Source organism: Dipodomys ordii, unplaced genomic scaffold, assembly GCF_000151885.1.
Source record: "Dipodomys ordii isolate 6190 unplaced genomic scaffold, Dord_2.0 Scaffold179, whole genome shotgun sequence".
Lineage (NCBI taxonomy): Eukaryota > Metazoa > Chordata > Mammalia > Rodentia > Heteromyidae > Dipodomys > Dipodomys ordii.
The window spans coordinates 402,052-417,264 of NW_012267395.1; the positions used below are offsets into that span (position 1 = coordinate 402,052).

Consider the following 15,213-nt stretch of genomic DNA (forward strand, 5'->3'; position numbering starts at 1 on the left):
CCCCCCCTCCCGGGCAGCCCCGCCCCTGGATGGCCTTACCTGACCGCTGCAGTCCTCGGGGGGGTGTGCAGCGGGCACGGCGGCAAAGGCCCTGTAGGCCTGCTTCACGTTGGCGGGCAGCTCGTCCGGGGAGGGCGGCTGGGGACAGAGTACCCGTGAGCGGGGCTAGCACAGCGGTCCCCCACCCCCACCCCACCCAGGAAGGACATGCTGCCATCCCCACCCCGTGGGACAGGCCACTCACAGAGCAGGGGCCACCTCTGTCCCTGGGGGCCAGGGAGCCCCTGGGCCAGGCCTGAGCCAATGGCTGGATCACCCCTGGTTTGGTCTGCACAGGGCAGGGGCGGGGCCAGTGGCAGCAGGAATGGAAGGAAGAGAGAAAGACAGAGATGAGGCCAAGCTGGTAGCAGCGATGGGAGGACCGCTTCAGAGGGGCCGGGAGGCCCTGCAGTGCGTGGCGGGTGCTTGCGACCGGACGGTCCGCATAGCCGGGCGGGGGGGGGGGGGGGGCAGCTGAGCTCTCCGGCTGGGCCCAGCCTGAGCGCATGAGCAGGGAGGGCAGCCAGCGGGCCTGGGAAGGAGGCGGCCCTCAGCATGGCGCCCCGGGGCCTGAGGCAGACACTCACCTGCAGGCTGCCTGGGGAGCAGGGAGCGCCTGCCACCTTTCCTCCAGGTGTTCCTGGTGGCGCCTGAGGGAAGGGAGTGGGTGGGGGAGAGCTGGGGAGGGGGTCTGGGCCCGGTGCCTGCACCCCCTGCAGCGAAGGTGCCCGGGCAGCCTCCACAGCGGCCTCCCCCTCGGGCTGGGGGGCACGCAGCCTTCTGCTCTACTGGAGCCTCAGCTGGGAAGCGAGGCGTCTGTTCACAGCCCTAAGCTCTGCTAGAGCTGGGGACAGGGACAGACCAGGGCGGGGCAGCGATGGGGCCTGGGCAGCACCAGCCCACGAAGCAGGGAGCTGCACCTTCTCCTGAGGACCCTGGAAGTGCTCCCTCCACCCTTGGCTCCTCAGCCACAGAAGCACCTGGCCAGGCGGGTCCTCCGCGGGCCGCTCCCTCGGCCTCCCTGTGGGAGGGGCCTCCCCGGCTCCCGGCTCTGGACGGCGCCCCTTACCGAAGCCCCTCCTTCCCCATGGTCAGGCCTCCCACGCCCACCCGTGACGGCTGTGCATCCCGACCCTCCACAAGCCCAGACGGCGCTGGGGTCCCGGCAGCCCCGCTGCCCCCAGCGAGCTGGGCTCGGGCTCCCCCAGTCCACCACCGCCCAGCGACTCCAGGAAAGGCAGGAGGAGAGGTTAGGTCTCAAGGGGTCTCCACGCCCCACACCCCTCACCCTGTGCGTGCTGCCGGCGCCGGGCACCGCGGCCAGGGACCGGTAGTCCAGCTTTAGGGGCTCCAGACTCGGGGCCTGTGGAGAGCGGACACAGGGCTAGCAGAGCTGTGGGGTCAGGGCACAGCCACTCAGGGCTCCGTGGCGGGCCGAAGGGAGACTCACCGCGGCCTCCGTAGGCCCAGGCCCCCAGGGAGGCGCTGGGGCGGGCAGCTCCTCCTGCGGGCATGGCAGATGTGGTCAAGGCTGGCACCAGGGCCCCAACCTCAGTACCAGCCGCCACAAGCCTTACCTTGCCTGAGCCCTCGGGGCTCAGCTCCCGGTCAACGGAGGAGATGCTTTCCAGGCTGTTCCTGTGCCCGATGCCCGCGGCGAAGGGGTTGGCAATGACCCCTGGGGACACCTGTGGGAGAGGCGGGGCTGGGTGGCACTGCGGGCCTGGGCCCAGCCCACGACACACAGGGACATGGGACCACTTCCTGCCAGGCTGGCCAGCACACACCCGAGGGAGCCTCGGGGGGCCCCCGCGGGCCGCCCGGCCGCGTCCGTGCTAGTGTGCTCGGTGCCCTGGCCACTCTGCTTGGCGTGGGAGCCGAACGGGCTGACCGCAGTCACCTGGGGAGGAAGTTGGCCAGTGAGGCGGGCCAGGCCTGGGAAGGGGACTCAGAACCAGGCACCATGCCGGGAAGGCCTGGTCCATTCTGAAGCTCAGACCCAAGCTGGGGCATCGGGACAGGGGTGAGGGCGGCCGGGAGGGTGTGCCCGGCACAGGTGTGCTTGAGATGAAGTTTCCCAGGCACACAGACCTCCTGTGGCCTTGCCAGGGAGGCCTAGGAAGAGGCCCGCGGAGGCGTGAGCCACTGTTTTAAACCACTGCAATAATGGGGGTTCCAGGGGACAAGGAAAGGAGGAGCAGTTGCTGAGACCTAGGAAGATGGGCTGGAAGGGATAGCCGCAGCGGCGGCTTGGGCAGGGCAGGGCCCGGGCCGCACTCAGCACGCACGCAGTTAACAGGCCAACGCATGGACGCCAAGAATGGTGCTGGGCAAGGGCAGCACGACCACGGAAAGGTAACTATTCTGCTCAGATTCTGACAACACTGTCAGCTCCACCTTCCTCTCACCCTTTAGAACAACTGTGAAAAAGGCACGGGCAGGTGGGGGAAGGGCAGCCACTGGAGCGGGAAGGGCAGGAAGGGCAGCGGCCAGGCTGAGGGAAGGGGGCAGGGCTGGGTGGCCTCAGGCTTCCTGGAGCCTTGCACCTGCTGGGACCCGCAGCTCAGACATCGCCGCCCGCACCCAGCCACAGTGACCGCAGGGCAGGCGGGTGAGGCGGCCTCCAAAGGGGCTGGGTGAGGACCCGGGCCAAGCCAAGCCCCCAGCAGCGACCGGAGGCCCGGGAAACCAGAGTCCTGGCTAGCATGGGCGCAGATGGCACCAGTGGTGCCGCAGCGGTGCCGGGGCGTCAGGGCGCACTCCCGGGCCAGGGGCACTGCTGACAGAGGAGAGCTGCAGGGGGGGCTTCCACTGTGGGCCCCGCCCGCAGGCTCAGCCTTCTGCGGAAGTCAGGCCCAGCCCTGGCTCAGCAGGGGTTCATGATGTGTCTGCGGGGTTCACCACGCATCTGTGTCCCCCTGGTCAGACCAAGTCCTCCTGGCATCAAGAACCCAGATCCAAGCTGGGCGCTGGTGGCTCACGCCTGTCATCCTAGCCACTCAGGAGGCTGAGATCTGAGGATCGCGGATCAAAGCCAGCCCAGGCAGGAAACTCTGAGACTCTAATCTCCAATAAACCACTCAGAAAACCGGAAGTGGCGCTGTGGCTCAAGTGGTAGAGCGCTCATCTTGAGCTGAGAGCTGAGGGTCAGTGCCTAGGCCCAGAGTTCAAGCCCCACGACAGACCAAAAAAAAAAAAAAAAAGAACCCATATCCATTGACGGCCTGCAGGGCATGCTAGGCCTACCTGCTCCCCACAGCCGGGCAGGACCAGTCCACACCACAGCACTGCGGCCCTGAGCGCCAGGTGTGGGGGCCACTCAGGCAGGACAAACGTAAGCAGCAGTAAAAACCAGACAGCACACGTCAGCAGGCTCAGAGCCCTTCACTCCCCACGGTTACTGGGTGTGACTCAAGTGGTAAGTACCTAACAAACGCAAGGCAAGTTAGAGGAGAGCGGCCTGGGGGAGCGGGAGTCGCAGCAGCTCTCCCAGGTCACACCCGACAGCGGCCCCAGCCACGAACGCAGACGGCTCCTCAGCCACGAGCGCGCGGACGGTCCTCAGGGCAGGTGTAACCCCCAGGGAAAACACCGCAGTGCAGCAGACTGCAGCTTGCAGCTGGAAGGAGAACAGCCCCTCAAGTACAACACCAGCAGCAGGGCTGTGGCTCAAAGCGATTAAGTGCTAGTCTTGAGCAAAGAAAGCTCAGGGACACTGCCCAGATCCTGAGTTTAAGACCCAGGACTGGGAAAAAAAAAAAAAAAAGTTTTAAGGGCCAGGTACAATGGTGCATGCTGCCCATCACCCACGCTACTTTCGAGGTAGAATCAAGAGGGCTGGGTTCAAAGCCAGCCTGGGAAAGTTAGCATCCATCTCAGTAAGCTGGCCTGGTGTCAGATGCCTGCCACCAGCTACACAGATGGCACAATAGGATCATCAGTTTGCCTAGGACCCGAGGCCAGACCTAGGCAAAGATCTACACAAACTCGAGATCATATCTGAATTAAGAGCTAGAGGTGTGTCTGAGTGGAAATGCCAAAGCAGCTGCCCAGCAAGTGCGGGGCCCCGAGTTCAAACCCCAGTTCTACGTGCAACCCCAGCCCTGCCATGTACAAAAGCGCTAAAGCAATCGTGCTGGGGTCAAACATTGCAAGTGTCAACGCGAGGCGAGGTCATTGCCACTACTGGTGCCGGGGCCCCGTGCACGGGCAGGGCAGGCGCGCGAGGACACGCACGGGAGGCACCGTCCTGGCGGGGGGCAAACCCCCGCCCAAAAACAGCCAGGCCGGCGACAAGCGTTTTCCAAAACTAGTGAAGGGGCAACTGGGCATGTACTTGAGAAAATGTACCAAAAAGATGATGCCAGGCCTCATTCAATGTCTATTTTGGAACCTGGCACATTTGTTCAAAAGAAGAAACACAAAAGAGCAAACTGGAGCGGCCCAGCGGTGTGAGGCTCCGACCTGGAGCCGGCAGCAGTGTCTGGGGCAGCTCCCTGCGGCCAACGCGGCCCAGGCCCATTGCCTCGCCCACTCAGCCGAGTGACCGGAGGACACACTGCTTCCACTCACACAGCAGCTCCGGGCAGACGGCAGAGCTGTGTTTTAAAGGTACAGCAAGCACGGAAAGAAACCAGAACGGATAAGGCTGCTGAAGGCATCAGAAGGGAGACACAGAGCAGAGACCAGCACATCTAAAGGAAGTGTGGGAACTCAATTCGTAGAAAGTGGGGATTTTCATGACCCCAAAGATGCCATCTGGCGGTGGACACTGCAGGACCCCACCCTACGGGGCTGTCGCAGCCAGGGTCATGCAAGAAGACTCGGCCCCCAGCAGCAAGGACACAGACACTGCCTGAGCTTTAAGACCTCAGCGTGGACCCTTCTGTGAAGATCCCGCCAAGGGCAGACTTGTGGATCAGCTGGGCACTGCCAAGACATCTGCTTCTCCAGGCAGGGACCAGATGCACAGCCAGGGGGGCCGGGCTGGATGTGAGCGTGGGTCATTCCAGCGCCCCCTGCTGGTGGACGCTTGTACCCTTCCCCGAGAAAAGTTCTTTGAAGTAAAAGTTTGAACTAGGTAATGGGTAGAGCGCAGGACCTTGACCACACACAAGGCAAGCCCTCCTGGGGACAGGGCCACCCAGAGCAAAGCCCTCCTGGGGACAGGGCCACCCAGAGCAAAGCCCACCTGGGGACAGGGCCACCCAGAGCAAAGGCCTAAAGGAAATTGTCCCTAGGCCACCAAGGCCCTGGGGGATAAGGGCCAGGGAGAGGCACTCCAGTCCCCGCAGGCCCCAGCCCACCGTCCAGACAAAGGCAACTGTGTCCCCCGGGGGGACTGGCCTGGGGAATCTATGTCTGGTGGGAAGCCACCACACCAAAGACTCTACCAGAGCGATGCAGGGTGGGTTCGCGTCCCCAAGCCCAGTGTGCACCGCAGAGGCCACGGGCATGCACCCGGAGACCCTTGTCTAGCCAGGATGACCTCCACGAAGCGCAGCGGCCGCCGCGGGTGAAGGCCATGGGGACTCAGTGTGGAGGGGACACAGGAACAGCTGATGGGAGAGGACGGGAGAGGGAGAGAGCGGCCCCGAGCCCAGCCCCAGACCAGGCAAGCCGGGGGGCCTGGGCTTGACGCCGGGCGCAGCGGGGGAAGCCAGCGATCAGACAGAGGCGGTGGGAGTGAGCGCTGAGGGGCTGCCAGATGCCCCTTGGGGTCGGGCGGAGCCCGGGAGCAACCGGAAGCCCTGAGTGGAGACCCTGAGCGCAACCTGGCTGGGTGCTGGAGCTCCCGCCTGGAGGGGCGGGCGGGTGGCCGTCCGTCTGTCCCGTCCAGCCAGCGGCGGCCCCGTCCGAGGGCTGCCTGCCAGAGCCCGGCGTGCGCGGCACTCACCTCCAGGCCCGCAGCGGCGTTGGTGTCGAAGCCGTCGCACACGAGCACAGTGAGCGAGTCGCCTGCGCTGCGCAGCAGCTGCACGGCCTCGGCGTGGGTGAGACCCAGCAGGCTCTGCTGGTTCACCTCCAGCAGACGCAGCCCCACGCGCAGACGCCCATCGCGCCCGGCCGCTCCGGCGAGGCTCACCTGCGGGCGGGGGGCCCGTGAGATGCCGGCGGGGGGCCGGTGCCCAGCGCCACCCAGCACTGGCAGGGAGAGGGGTCTCACCTTGGAGATAAAGATGCCCTCGTCTGTGGGGTCGCAGGGGTTGCCCGCGTGGCCCTTGGCGCCCCCCCGGATGCTGATGCCCAGCTTCTCCCCGGGAGCCTTCTGGATACAGAGCTCCCGCATGCCGGGGGGCGGGGGGTCCCTCCGAACCAGCAGGGACAGCTCCAGGCAGGGCCGGAGCAGGGCACTGACGGCCTCCTGGTGCGTGGCCTCGCGGATGTCCTGCCCGTTCACCGCAAGGATCCGGTCCCCAACTCGAAGGCCGCAGCGAGCCGCGAGGCCCCGAGGAAGCACCTGTTGGGAAGGGCGCGGTCCCGTGGGGTGGGGTGCGCCAACCCCGCCCGGGCAGCCAGGAGCCCTGCGCCGCTGCCCACCAGGCCCCCTTACCTTGGAGATGAACACACCGGGCTCCTGGATACCGAACGGGTGGCTGGAGTGGTCAGAGCCACCGACGATGCTGAGCCCCAGCGGGCCCCCCGCCCTGGGCACACGGACCTCCTGGGGACACAGGGCAGGCCTCAGCAGGGGAGGGAGGCAGGGGGGCACTGACAACTCGTATCTGCCAGGGCCCCCAGACCAGGCCGGGCCCCTGGGGCATGCACACGAAGCCTGCACCCCGCCCGGCCCACTGCTCGCAAGCGGACGGCGGGCAGCAGCTTACCTCCACGGGGTACGGTCCTTCTAAGGTGGCCGCCAGGAGGCTGGGGGACAGCCTGGGCTCCGCGGGGGCGACGGCGCTCACGGCGGCGGAGGTGGCAGTGGGAAGGGCAGGGGAGGCGGGCGCGGGGGGACTCGGAGGGAGGGGGCCCTCCGCCTCCCTCTCCAGCAGCAGGGCGATGGTGGGGGAGGCGGCGGTCAGCAGGGAGACGGCGTGGTCGTGCCTGGCGTCCGTCACGTCCACTCCGTTGATCTGCAGGGCGCACGGGTCAGGGGGGGCGGCCAGGGCGACGGAAGGCGTGGGGCAGGCCTCCTCCTCACTCACCGACAGGACGCGGTCGCCGACCTGCAGTGTGCCAGCCCTGTGGGCCGCGCCCCCCTCGGCGATGCGGGAGATGAAGATGCCCTGCGGGGAGGGGCAGGGGCTGAGGCTGGGGGCGGGGGAGGCCGCGGAGAGGGGCCTGGCCGCCCACCGAGGACTTCCCGCACCGCGGGCGCTGCTCACCCCGTCGCCTGCCCGGTACGGCGTGGAGCCTTTCCCACCGGCGATGCTGAAGCCCAGGCCCTTCTCACTGCGCACGAGGCAGGCGGTGTGGCGCTGGCGGAGGGGCGCCGGGGTGTCGGGCTGGAGCAGGGCCAGGCGCAGACCCCCTCCCCGCCGCTCCCGAGGGCTGGAGTCGTCCTCGGGGCGCAGCGGCGTGATGGTGACTGCGTTCTCTGGCTCCACCATCCGTTCCCGCCACACCCGCATCTGCACGGCCGCGCCGGCCCCCCGCAGCGCCTCCACCGCCTCGTGGTGCTCGGCCTCGTGCAGGGCCACACCGTTCACCTGTGACCGGGACAAGGCCGGGCGCGTGGGCCAGCGCGCTCCCACGGGAGCAGACACGCCCTCGCAGCCCGGCGGAGTGGGGTCCCGACTCCTACACACCTCTGGCGACCCAGTGCCCGCCCCGCCCTCGGAGAAAGGTGCATGAACATCAGAGGATTCCCCGAGGGCCCCGCCCCTATGCCCCACCCCCGGGCCCCTCAGGGGCCAACTGCCCAGACGGGGTCTCCCACGCTCCCCAACAGGGAGCCCACCTGCCACGGTGCCACGGCGTGCTTCATGCCCCCATGGGGGTCTCGGGCTGCGGCCTGTGAGCACCTCAGCCTCACCTGCTGGTGTGGCCCCCCGCCCGAGAGTAGCAACCAAGACCCGACATCCGGGACTGTGCGGAGCTCAGAGACCTCAGCGGCCCTTCCCGTCAAGGGAGAAGCGCTCACCTCAAGGAGTTTGTCCCCTACACGAACTCCAGCGCGGGCTGCGGGGCCTTCCTCAGACACCCGAGAGATGAAAACACCCTGAGGGCAAGCAGAGGCTGTCCGCAGTGCCAGGCCTCTGTCCCGGCCCTTTGGGAAGTGGCCTACGGTGGCTGCGAAAGGCCTTAAAGCCACTAGGGGGGAAACCCACTCCCTGTAGACCCTGGCCTGACCCCCAAGGGCGGAAGAGGAGGACGGGGCTAGGGCAGGGGGTGAGCTCAGGTTGCCACGGGGCCCCGAGACCAGTGAGCTGTGCAAGTCAGCTTTGGAGGAGGCTCGACCCCACAGGCATAGGAGAAGGGGAGAGAAAGAAGAGAAGAGATGGAAAGAGAGAGAAAGGAACGCAGAGACAGAGCACACACGCAAAAGCGTCAGCAGCTGACGCACGCCCTGGGCTCCCACCTTCCCGGGCCCCTCGGTGCCCCGGCGACCCCCGCTCTGGACACCCCGTGTTTTCCCGTTGGGGGGTGAGCACACGCAAGCATCGACGGGGAGCTGACGGGTGTGGGGTGAGCAGACACATCTGGGTGACAGGAGCTGTCAGCAGGGCGAGGGGCTCCAGCTAGCAGGGCCCCGTGGCTGGCGGGCAGCCGCTCACCTCGTCATCCCCCTTGTAGGGGGTTGAGCCCTTGCCCCCCGCGATGCTGATGCCCAGGCCCCCAGTCTGCCGGACGATGGTTAGTGTCAGCTGGAAGAGAGCAGACGCGGTGTCTGGGAGGATCGGGGTGGTCCGTGTGCCCCAGCAACGGCAGGACCGGCCATGCCGATGCCACCTCGTGTGGGTGGCCCATTCTGCCCCCAGGCTGCCTCAGACTGCGCAGCACTCTTCCCGGGACAGGCTGCCAGGGCTCGAGCCCTGGGGGCATGGCTAAGGTCCAGCTCTGGGGCTTTCTGGAAGGGATCTGTGCTCCATCCAAGGGGTAGGAAAGTGAAAGCCCGCAGCCCAAGCAGCAGTCAGTGAGAGCCCTGGCCCCACAGAGCGCCCCGAGCGTACAGACCTCTTCCTCCTCAATGCGGGCGGGCTCTATCAGCAGGTTATTGGCCTGGTCAAACGACACCCCCTGTTAGGACAGGAGCAGCGAAGCATGCAGGTCAGCCACCACGGGGACACCACCACTGCGCAGCCCTCACCAGGAGCAGACAGGACAGAGGAGAGAGCCCCAAGCTCCTGCGGGCCCAGCCAGCTCCACCCCAGCTGGGCTTGGTGCTGCCCACACCCAGGCTCCTTCCAGTGTGGAGGTTCGAGACTGTGGACGGCCTCATGGGCGGGGCCGTGCGAAGGCCCCAGCACGGGCAGGTCCGGGCCCGGCGAAGGCCCTAGCACGGGCCGGGTCCTGCCCGGCGGTCTCAGGGTTTGCGTGTTGAGTGGGGAGGGTGGGTCTCTGAGCATTCCCAAGGGAGGTACCAGGGCGCCCTCCGTGCTCAGCAGGGTCCTCTGTGAGCCGGCAGTGCAAACTTGAGTGTCCCCCCAATTTGCCTGCAGTTGGGGAGAGCCTGCCAGTCCCTGGGTCAAGCCACGGGTCAGCGGCAGGGCTGATCGGGACACGAGGGGAGACCCGGCCAGAGCCAGTAGCTGCGGCGGCGGAGGGGACCCTGGCCCGGCACCCTGGGTGCGCCTGGCCCCGTGGAGCAAGGCCCCGCCTGGCCTGCCAGCCCACCAGGTGGCTGTTGGCCCACGAAGCTACCACGAGCTCCAAGCACAGTCAGCGCCAGGGGTCTAAGAGGCAGCGGGGAGCGCGCAGGGGTGGTCTCGGGTGCGGACATGCCCACAGCCCTTCCCCAGGCAGCTGTGGCTCAAGGCTCGAGAGGCGGCAGGCCCGGGCCTGAGACTCACTCTCTACAGTAGCACGGGCAGGGGCGGGACACCCACCTTGACAGAGGGGGCAGAAGCCGCGGCCTCTTCCTTGTCCTCCTCCTCCGTGGTGGCCTCGCCCTCCTCCTCAGCCCTGTCCTCCTCCTCCTCCTCCTCCTCCTCCTGGGCCTGAGGTGCCCAGGGCGCCCGGGGGCCGTTGTGCCAGCCTCCAGGCCCCATGGGGCCCTCCCTGACCGGCTGTGTCCCCTGCAGCAGGGCCACCACGGCCTCGGGCTGTGGAAGCCTGGAGATCTTGAAGTGCTTCTTGTAGTGGGGCGTGTCCTTCCGGATGAGACGCTGCCGCCCGCCTGGCAGGGGCCAGGCGGCCTCGGGGTGTCCCTCCTCGCTTTCGCCATCCTCCCTGGGCAGCAGCGTGTCCTCTGCGAAGTGTACTGTGGGCTGTGAGGTGTAAGGAGCAGGTGGTCAGCCAGGCCGCGGCAGCAGGGGCTGAGACCTGGAGCCACCGTGCCCAAGACTCGGGCGGCCAGGGACACAGAAAGGCCGAGGCTGGCGGGGCCTCTGGCAGGAAGCGCCCACAGTCAACGGAGGAGGGGAGCAGGTGGCAGGTGGCGCACCCCCACCCCGGTCCTGCCCCCCACGCTTGCGCGACCCACACCAGCGCCTCTGCTGTGGCCTCGCACGCTGGGCTGGGTGCAGGTGCGCAGCCCCGCCCTGGCCTCTTCCCTTTACCTGCCAGGCCTCACCTCCTCGTAGCCCTCCTCCGTGTCCTCCTCCTGCCCCGGAGACATGGCTTCCTGCTGGCCCAGCTCGGGCACAGGCTCCAGGGGGCCCTCGGGCTCCCCCTCCGAGGCCGTGCTGGTGGCCGGGCCAGAGCCTCCGCTCAAGGCGGACTCTGCGCTCAGCCGCTTCTCCTGTGGGGGAAGCAGCAGCAGGCTGTGTGGAGGCTCCGGCCTGCGGCCCCTCAGCTCCCCAGCCTGAGAAGCCACGGGCACACCAGGCTGGGGCCTGCCCCGAGGCACGCGGCAGCCAGGGCGGCCTGCGGAACCCCACCCCGGCCGAGGGCTGGTCGAGACACAAGGCGTGCATGCCCAGCCCCTCTAGTCCATGGGTCCTGTGGCACCCACACTTCCAAAAGCGCCCCAGGTCCTGATGTCAAAAGCTTCCAAATGAGCAGACTGCCCTGCTCCCCCCTGCCAGCCACCGATAGTGTCTGGGGAGAATGCGAGGCCCTCTGGCCACAGGACACAGTGCCCTACAGCCCTCGGCATGCCCTGCCCCTCCCACGTGCACCATGCAGTCGGGAAGGAAGGGCCGGGGTCCGCAGCCCACCTCCTCGGAAGGCGAGGGAGGCCCCGCGTCGGGCCTGCAGGTGTAGGCCTCGCTCCGGCGCTCCTCGATGCCCCTCTTCATCACTTTGAGCTCACTGGGGTGAGGCGTGGCCCGGCGCTGCAAGCCCTGCAGGGTCACAGGGATGAGGGACGGGAATGGAAGGGGTGAGGGAGGGGTGGGCCGAGGCGCACCGCCCAGGGGCCCCACCCCTGCGTACCCGCTTCACCGCAGCCTCCTCCGCATCCGCGTCCCCGTCGGGGTCTAGGAACTGGATGACGCTGACCCGCGCCGGCGGGGCCTCGCCATGGCCCTCCGCGGGGCTGCGCTGCGGCCCCGCTTCCTCTGTGCGAAACGGGGGTCAGGAGCGCGCCAACCCCTGCCACCCCCCGGGCCCCGCCCGCCCGGGCGCATCCACCGGCCGGATACCCAGACTGGGCAGGGGCTGCTGCGGCAGCAGGTAGCAGGTGAGCACTTTCTCTCCCGTCTGAACATCGTCCTCGGTCTGGAATCGGAGCATGGGCTGCGCCTGGTTCTCGGCCAGCCACAGGGCCTTGAGGTTGAGGTGGGTGAGCGCGAACGGCAGGCTCCGGAGCCTGGGCAGGAGGGCAGGGTCAGTGCGCACCAACCCCGGCCAGGTCCCCGCGCCCGGTCGGTGCAGACACACGCTGGCCACCGCGCTCACCGGTTTCCAGCCACGTCAAGCACGTGCAGCTCGGCCGTGTGGGCGAGCTCGGGCGGCAGCACGGCCAGGCGGTTGTCCCTTAAGGAGAGGACGCTGAGCGCCACACAGCCCCCAATCTCAGGGGGCAGGGCTTCCAGGTGGTTCCGGTCCACGTTGAGGTTGGTAAGCTTGGTCAACCTGCCCAGAGAGTGGGGCAGCGCCTGGCCAGGAGAAAGGGACGGAGGTTGTCCGAAACCCCCGCGGCTGGGGGGGAGGGAGGGGGAGCTGGTGCTGGTCAGGGCTTCCCACAGTGACCCACAGTGACCGCAGCCCGTGTCCTCCCCTGCTCCAAGGCCAAGGCACCCCTGCTGGACGAGATCCCCGCCACGCCATCTCCAGTCTGCTCCTTAGATGCTTCTGGCTTTGACCTCCAGGCTGGGTGCCCGAGAGCCCGATGACCCGCCAGCTCTGGCTCCATGCAACGCACCCTTCTGTCCCCAGGCCTCCCCCTCACGCTGCTGGGTCCCACAGACGCTGCCCACATGCAGAGCCTAGCTCCCTGGAATCACCACGGCCACCCCAACTCCAACCCCACAGGCTCTGCGCTCCCTGGCCAGCACGGCCAATGGAAGCACCCCTCCTGCCCCCCACTCACGCTCTCTACACGTGGGCCTGCTCTCCTTGGCTTTCCTGTGCCATCCTGCGCACCAGGCCCCGCCCTGGCTCACAGACCCCCGCCTTGCCCTCCTTCCCGAGCAGTCTGCACAGGCCACGCCACACCCATGGACGCTTTGGCTCCTGTCCCCACGCCGACTGAAGGCCACCACCCCGGTGCTGCCCACCCACCGTGAGCAAGTTCTCCGTGAGGATCAGCTCAGAGAGGTTTTCACAGTCTCCGATGGCCTCTGTCACCTCACACAGCCGGTTCTGGTCCACCTTCAGGATAGACAGCTGCTTTAGCTGACCTGATGTCAAGAAGACATGACGAACACACTGAGCAGGGCCAGGAGCAGACCCACATTGGGTGGGCCACCCCTGAGTCGAGATGGGTCTTCAGAGTGGCACACTCCCCCGCCCTGTCCCCCCTGCTGCCACAGATCTGTGCTGCCCAACCCCTGCACATCTGACCCGGGGCCTCCGGCTCTCACAGGCCCAGTATTCAACCTCCCATCCTCAGGATGCCCCCAGCCAGGATGTGCAGCCCCCAGCTCCAGCTCGGAACACTGACCAATGCCATCTGGCAGCCGCTGGAGCAGGTTCTGGGAAAGCAGCAAGTCTGTGAGCAAGGCCAGTCCACCCAGCTCCACAGGAAGCTCCTCCAGACGGTTCTCCGAAACATCCAGGCACACCAGACGCCGCAGGTTCCCGAGCTCCTGTGGGGTTGAACAGGTAGAGGGTCAGGGGGCGGCGGCTGGAGGTGGAGGCGGGCCTGCCCCCACTCACCGGAGGCAGCGAGGATAGCTGGTTACGGTCCAGCCACAGCTCCCGCAGGTTGGGCAGAGCCCCCAGCGTGTCAGGCTGCAGAGAGGAAGGGGGCCAGAGGAACCAGTGTGATGCTCTGCCCTCCAGGAGCAGCGGCCCCGCCTCCTCCCTTCCCCACAGCCCATGCCTACCAGCACCTCCAGGTCATTGCCTCCCAGATCCAGCTGTTCCAGCTTAACCAGGAACGACAGGGACCTGAGGAGGAGACAGGCTCGATGTGGCCAGGCGGTGCCGGCCCCAGCACAGCTCCACCCTGGGCTAGGCGGAGCCCCGCACACTCACGCAGGCAGAGACTTGAGCAGGTTCTCCCGGAGCTCCAGGGTCACCAAGTTAGCCAAGCTGAAAAAAGACCAGGGGCACAGGCTGAGGAAGGAAGGCCTGAGCCAAGCCCTACCCAGACCCTGTCACCACGCGGGCACCCACTTGCCCACGTCCCCAGGCAAGGCCTGCAGGGACACGTCATTCAGGGCCAGGTGAGCCAGGCTGCGCAGCTGCGTGAAGCCGTCGGGGAGCCTGGGGAAAGAAAGCCGGGCATCTCAGACACCCAGAGAGCGGCTGGCGGACATCCCCCTGTCCACTACCACCTTGGGTCACCACCCACCTGGACAAGGGGTTTCCGCTGAAGTCCGCGATCTCTAGAGCCTTGCAGAACTTGATGCTTTCTGGTATCTCAGGAATATCTGTGGAGAAGCATTGCCTTCGAAACTCCTCAGATCCTCCAGCCCTCCTCCCACCTCTCTCCCCTGCCTACCATTTCGGGACACATCCAACTCCACCAGCTGCATGAAGTTGGCGACTTCAGGCGGCAACCGCTGGATCTCATTGTCACTGAGGCCCAGCTTGCGAAGATTCAGCAGCCGGAAAAAAGGCTGTGGGCATAAGGGGTGAGCAGGGGGCACAGGCTCCCTAAGGAGGGAGAAGAACTGAACACGCAGGGTTGCGGCGTGCAAGTCTCCAGACCTCTGCCTGTCACGTCACACAGGGCCCCAGGGTCCAGCCATGACACCCCAGCCTTGCCAGATTCAACTCCCCATTTGATGCCACCTTCCACAAGCAAAGTACCTCCCCTGTGACCAACCCCAACCGAGAAGCAGCCAACTCCTGACTGTCCCCTGACCAGTGTAGCGTGTCACCCTCAGGAATTCATCACCCCCTGTTTCTACCCTCCAGGGGGCTACGTGTGTTTTATCTCTGCACCCAAACAATGGATGTTAAAAACCTGGCAAAAGCCATCAAGGAAACAGTAATGCCGTGACAGTAATGTAGGTTCCAACGCACACAGGCCCCCCCCCGCGGTTACAGAGCACACGTGGGTCAGGCGGATGACCAGCAGGTAGAAAGTTGCCTATCAAGGCTGCAAGTAGTCACATCCTCTGTCACCCAGCCCCCAAACATCAGGCATCTGCCCCCCCACCCAGCATCAGAAGAGGAAATCTTTCATAACCTGCTTCCTCTGCTCTCCTCTCAAGAGAAAAACAAACTGACCGGAAGGAACACAAGCAAACGAGGTGGCTCCTCCAAAGGGAGAGAACACAGAACCGCCCGACACCCAAGGCGTCTTAGGAGGCCCCGCCCAGCCCCGTCAGACCCCGCGGAAGGCTTCAACTCCGGAGCAGAGCAGCCCAGCCGACTCTGCACCCACCTCCCGGGTCTGCCTTCCACTCGGGTCCCATCCACCTGCCTCGCCCCCACGGCTTTCGGTCCTCGGCTCGTTCCTAGGTCAGCGTCCGCCCCGTGCCCGGCAGGCCCCCGATGACCGCTGCCACC

At 66.6% G+C, this 15,213-nt stretch overlaps 1 protein-coding gene across 1 annotated transcript in view; it reads right to left on the minus strand.

The window, feature by feature from the left end:
* The window catches only part of Scrib (scribbled planar cell polarity protein), a gene marked incomplete at its 5' end in the record, with an annotated part of 16,401 nt that extends 1,981 nt beyond the window's left edge, over positions 1-14,420 (minus strand). Inside the window, 29 exons of the mRNA XM_013033837.1 lie at positions 40-138; positions 245-328; positions 627-689; positions 1,328-1,402; positions 1,490-1,543; positions 1,617-1,727; positions 5,936-6,124; positions 6,206-6,499; positions 6,593-6,703; positions 6,867-7,115; positions 7,188-7,268; positions 7,368-7,691; positions 8,126-8,203; positions 8,760-8,849; positions 9,160-9,222; positions 10,032-10,412; positions 10,718-10,885; positions 11,304-11,429; positions 11,521-11,645; positions 11,730-11,896; positions 11,986-12,185; positions 12,811-12,929; positions 13,193-13,337; positions 13,408-13,482; positions 13,578-13,641; positions 13,729-13,785; positions 13,870-13,959; positions 14,048-14,126; positions 14,198-14,420. Coding sequence (XP_012889291.1) covers positions 40-138; positions 245-328; positions 627-689; positions 1,328-1,402; positions 1,490-1,543; positions 1,617-1,727; positions 5,936-6,124; positions 6,206-6,499; positions 6,593-6,703; positions 6,867-7,115; positions 7,188-7,268; positions 7,368-7,691; positions 8,126-8,203; positions 8,760-8,849; positions 9,160-9,222; positions 10,032-10,412; positions 10,718-10,885; positions 11,304-11,429; positions 11,521-11,645; positions 11,730-11,896; positions 11,986-12,185; positions 12,811-12,929; positions 13,193-13,337; positions 13,408-13,482; positions 13,578-13,641; positions 13,729-13,785; positions 13,870-13,959; positions 14,048-14,126; positions 14,198-14,420 — 3,984 coding nt within the window. The remainder of the gene's footprint in view (positions 1-39; positions 139-244; positions 329-626; positions 690-1,327; positions 1,403-1,489; positions 1,544-1,616; positions 1,728-5,935; positions 6,125-6,205; positions 6,500-6,592; positions 6,704-6,866; positions 7,116-7,187; positions 7,269-7,367; positions 7,692-8,125; positions 8,204-8,759; positions 8,850-9,159; positions 9,223-10,031; positions 10,413-10,717; positions 10,886-11,303; positions 11,430-11,520; positions 11,646-11,729; positions 11,897-11,985; positions 12,186-12,810; positions 12,930-13,192; positions 13,338-13,407; positions 13,483-13,577; positions 13,642-13,728; positions 13,786-13,869; positions 13,960-14,047; positions 14,127-14,197) is intronic.
* Positions 14,421-15,213: the final 793 nt, after the last annotated feature.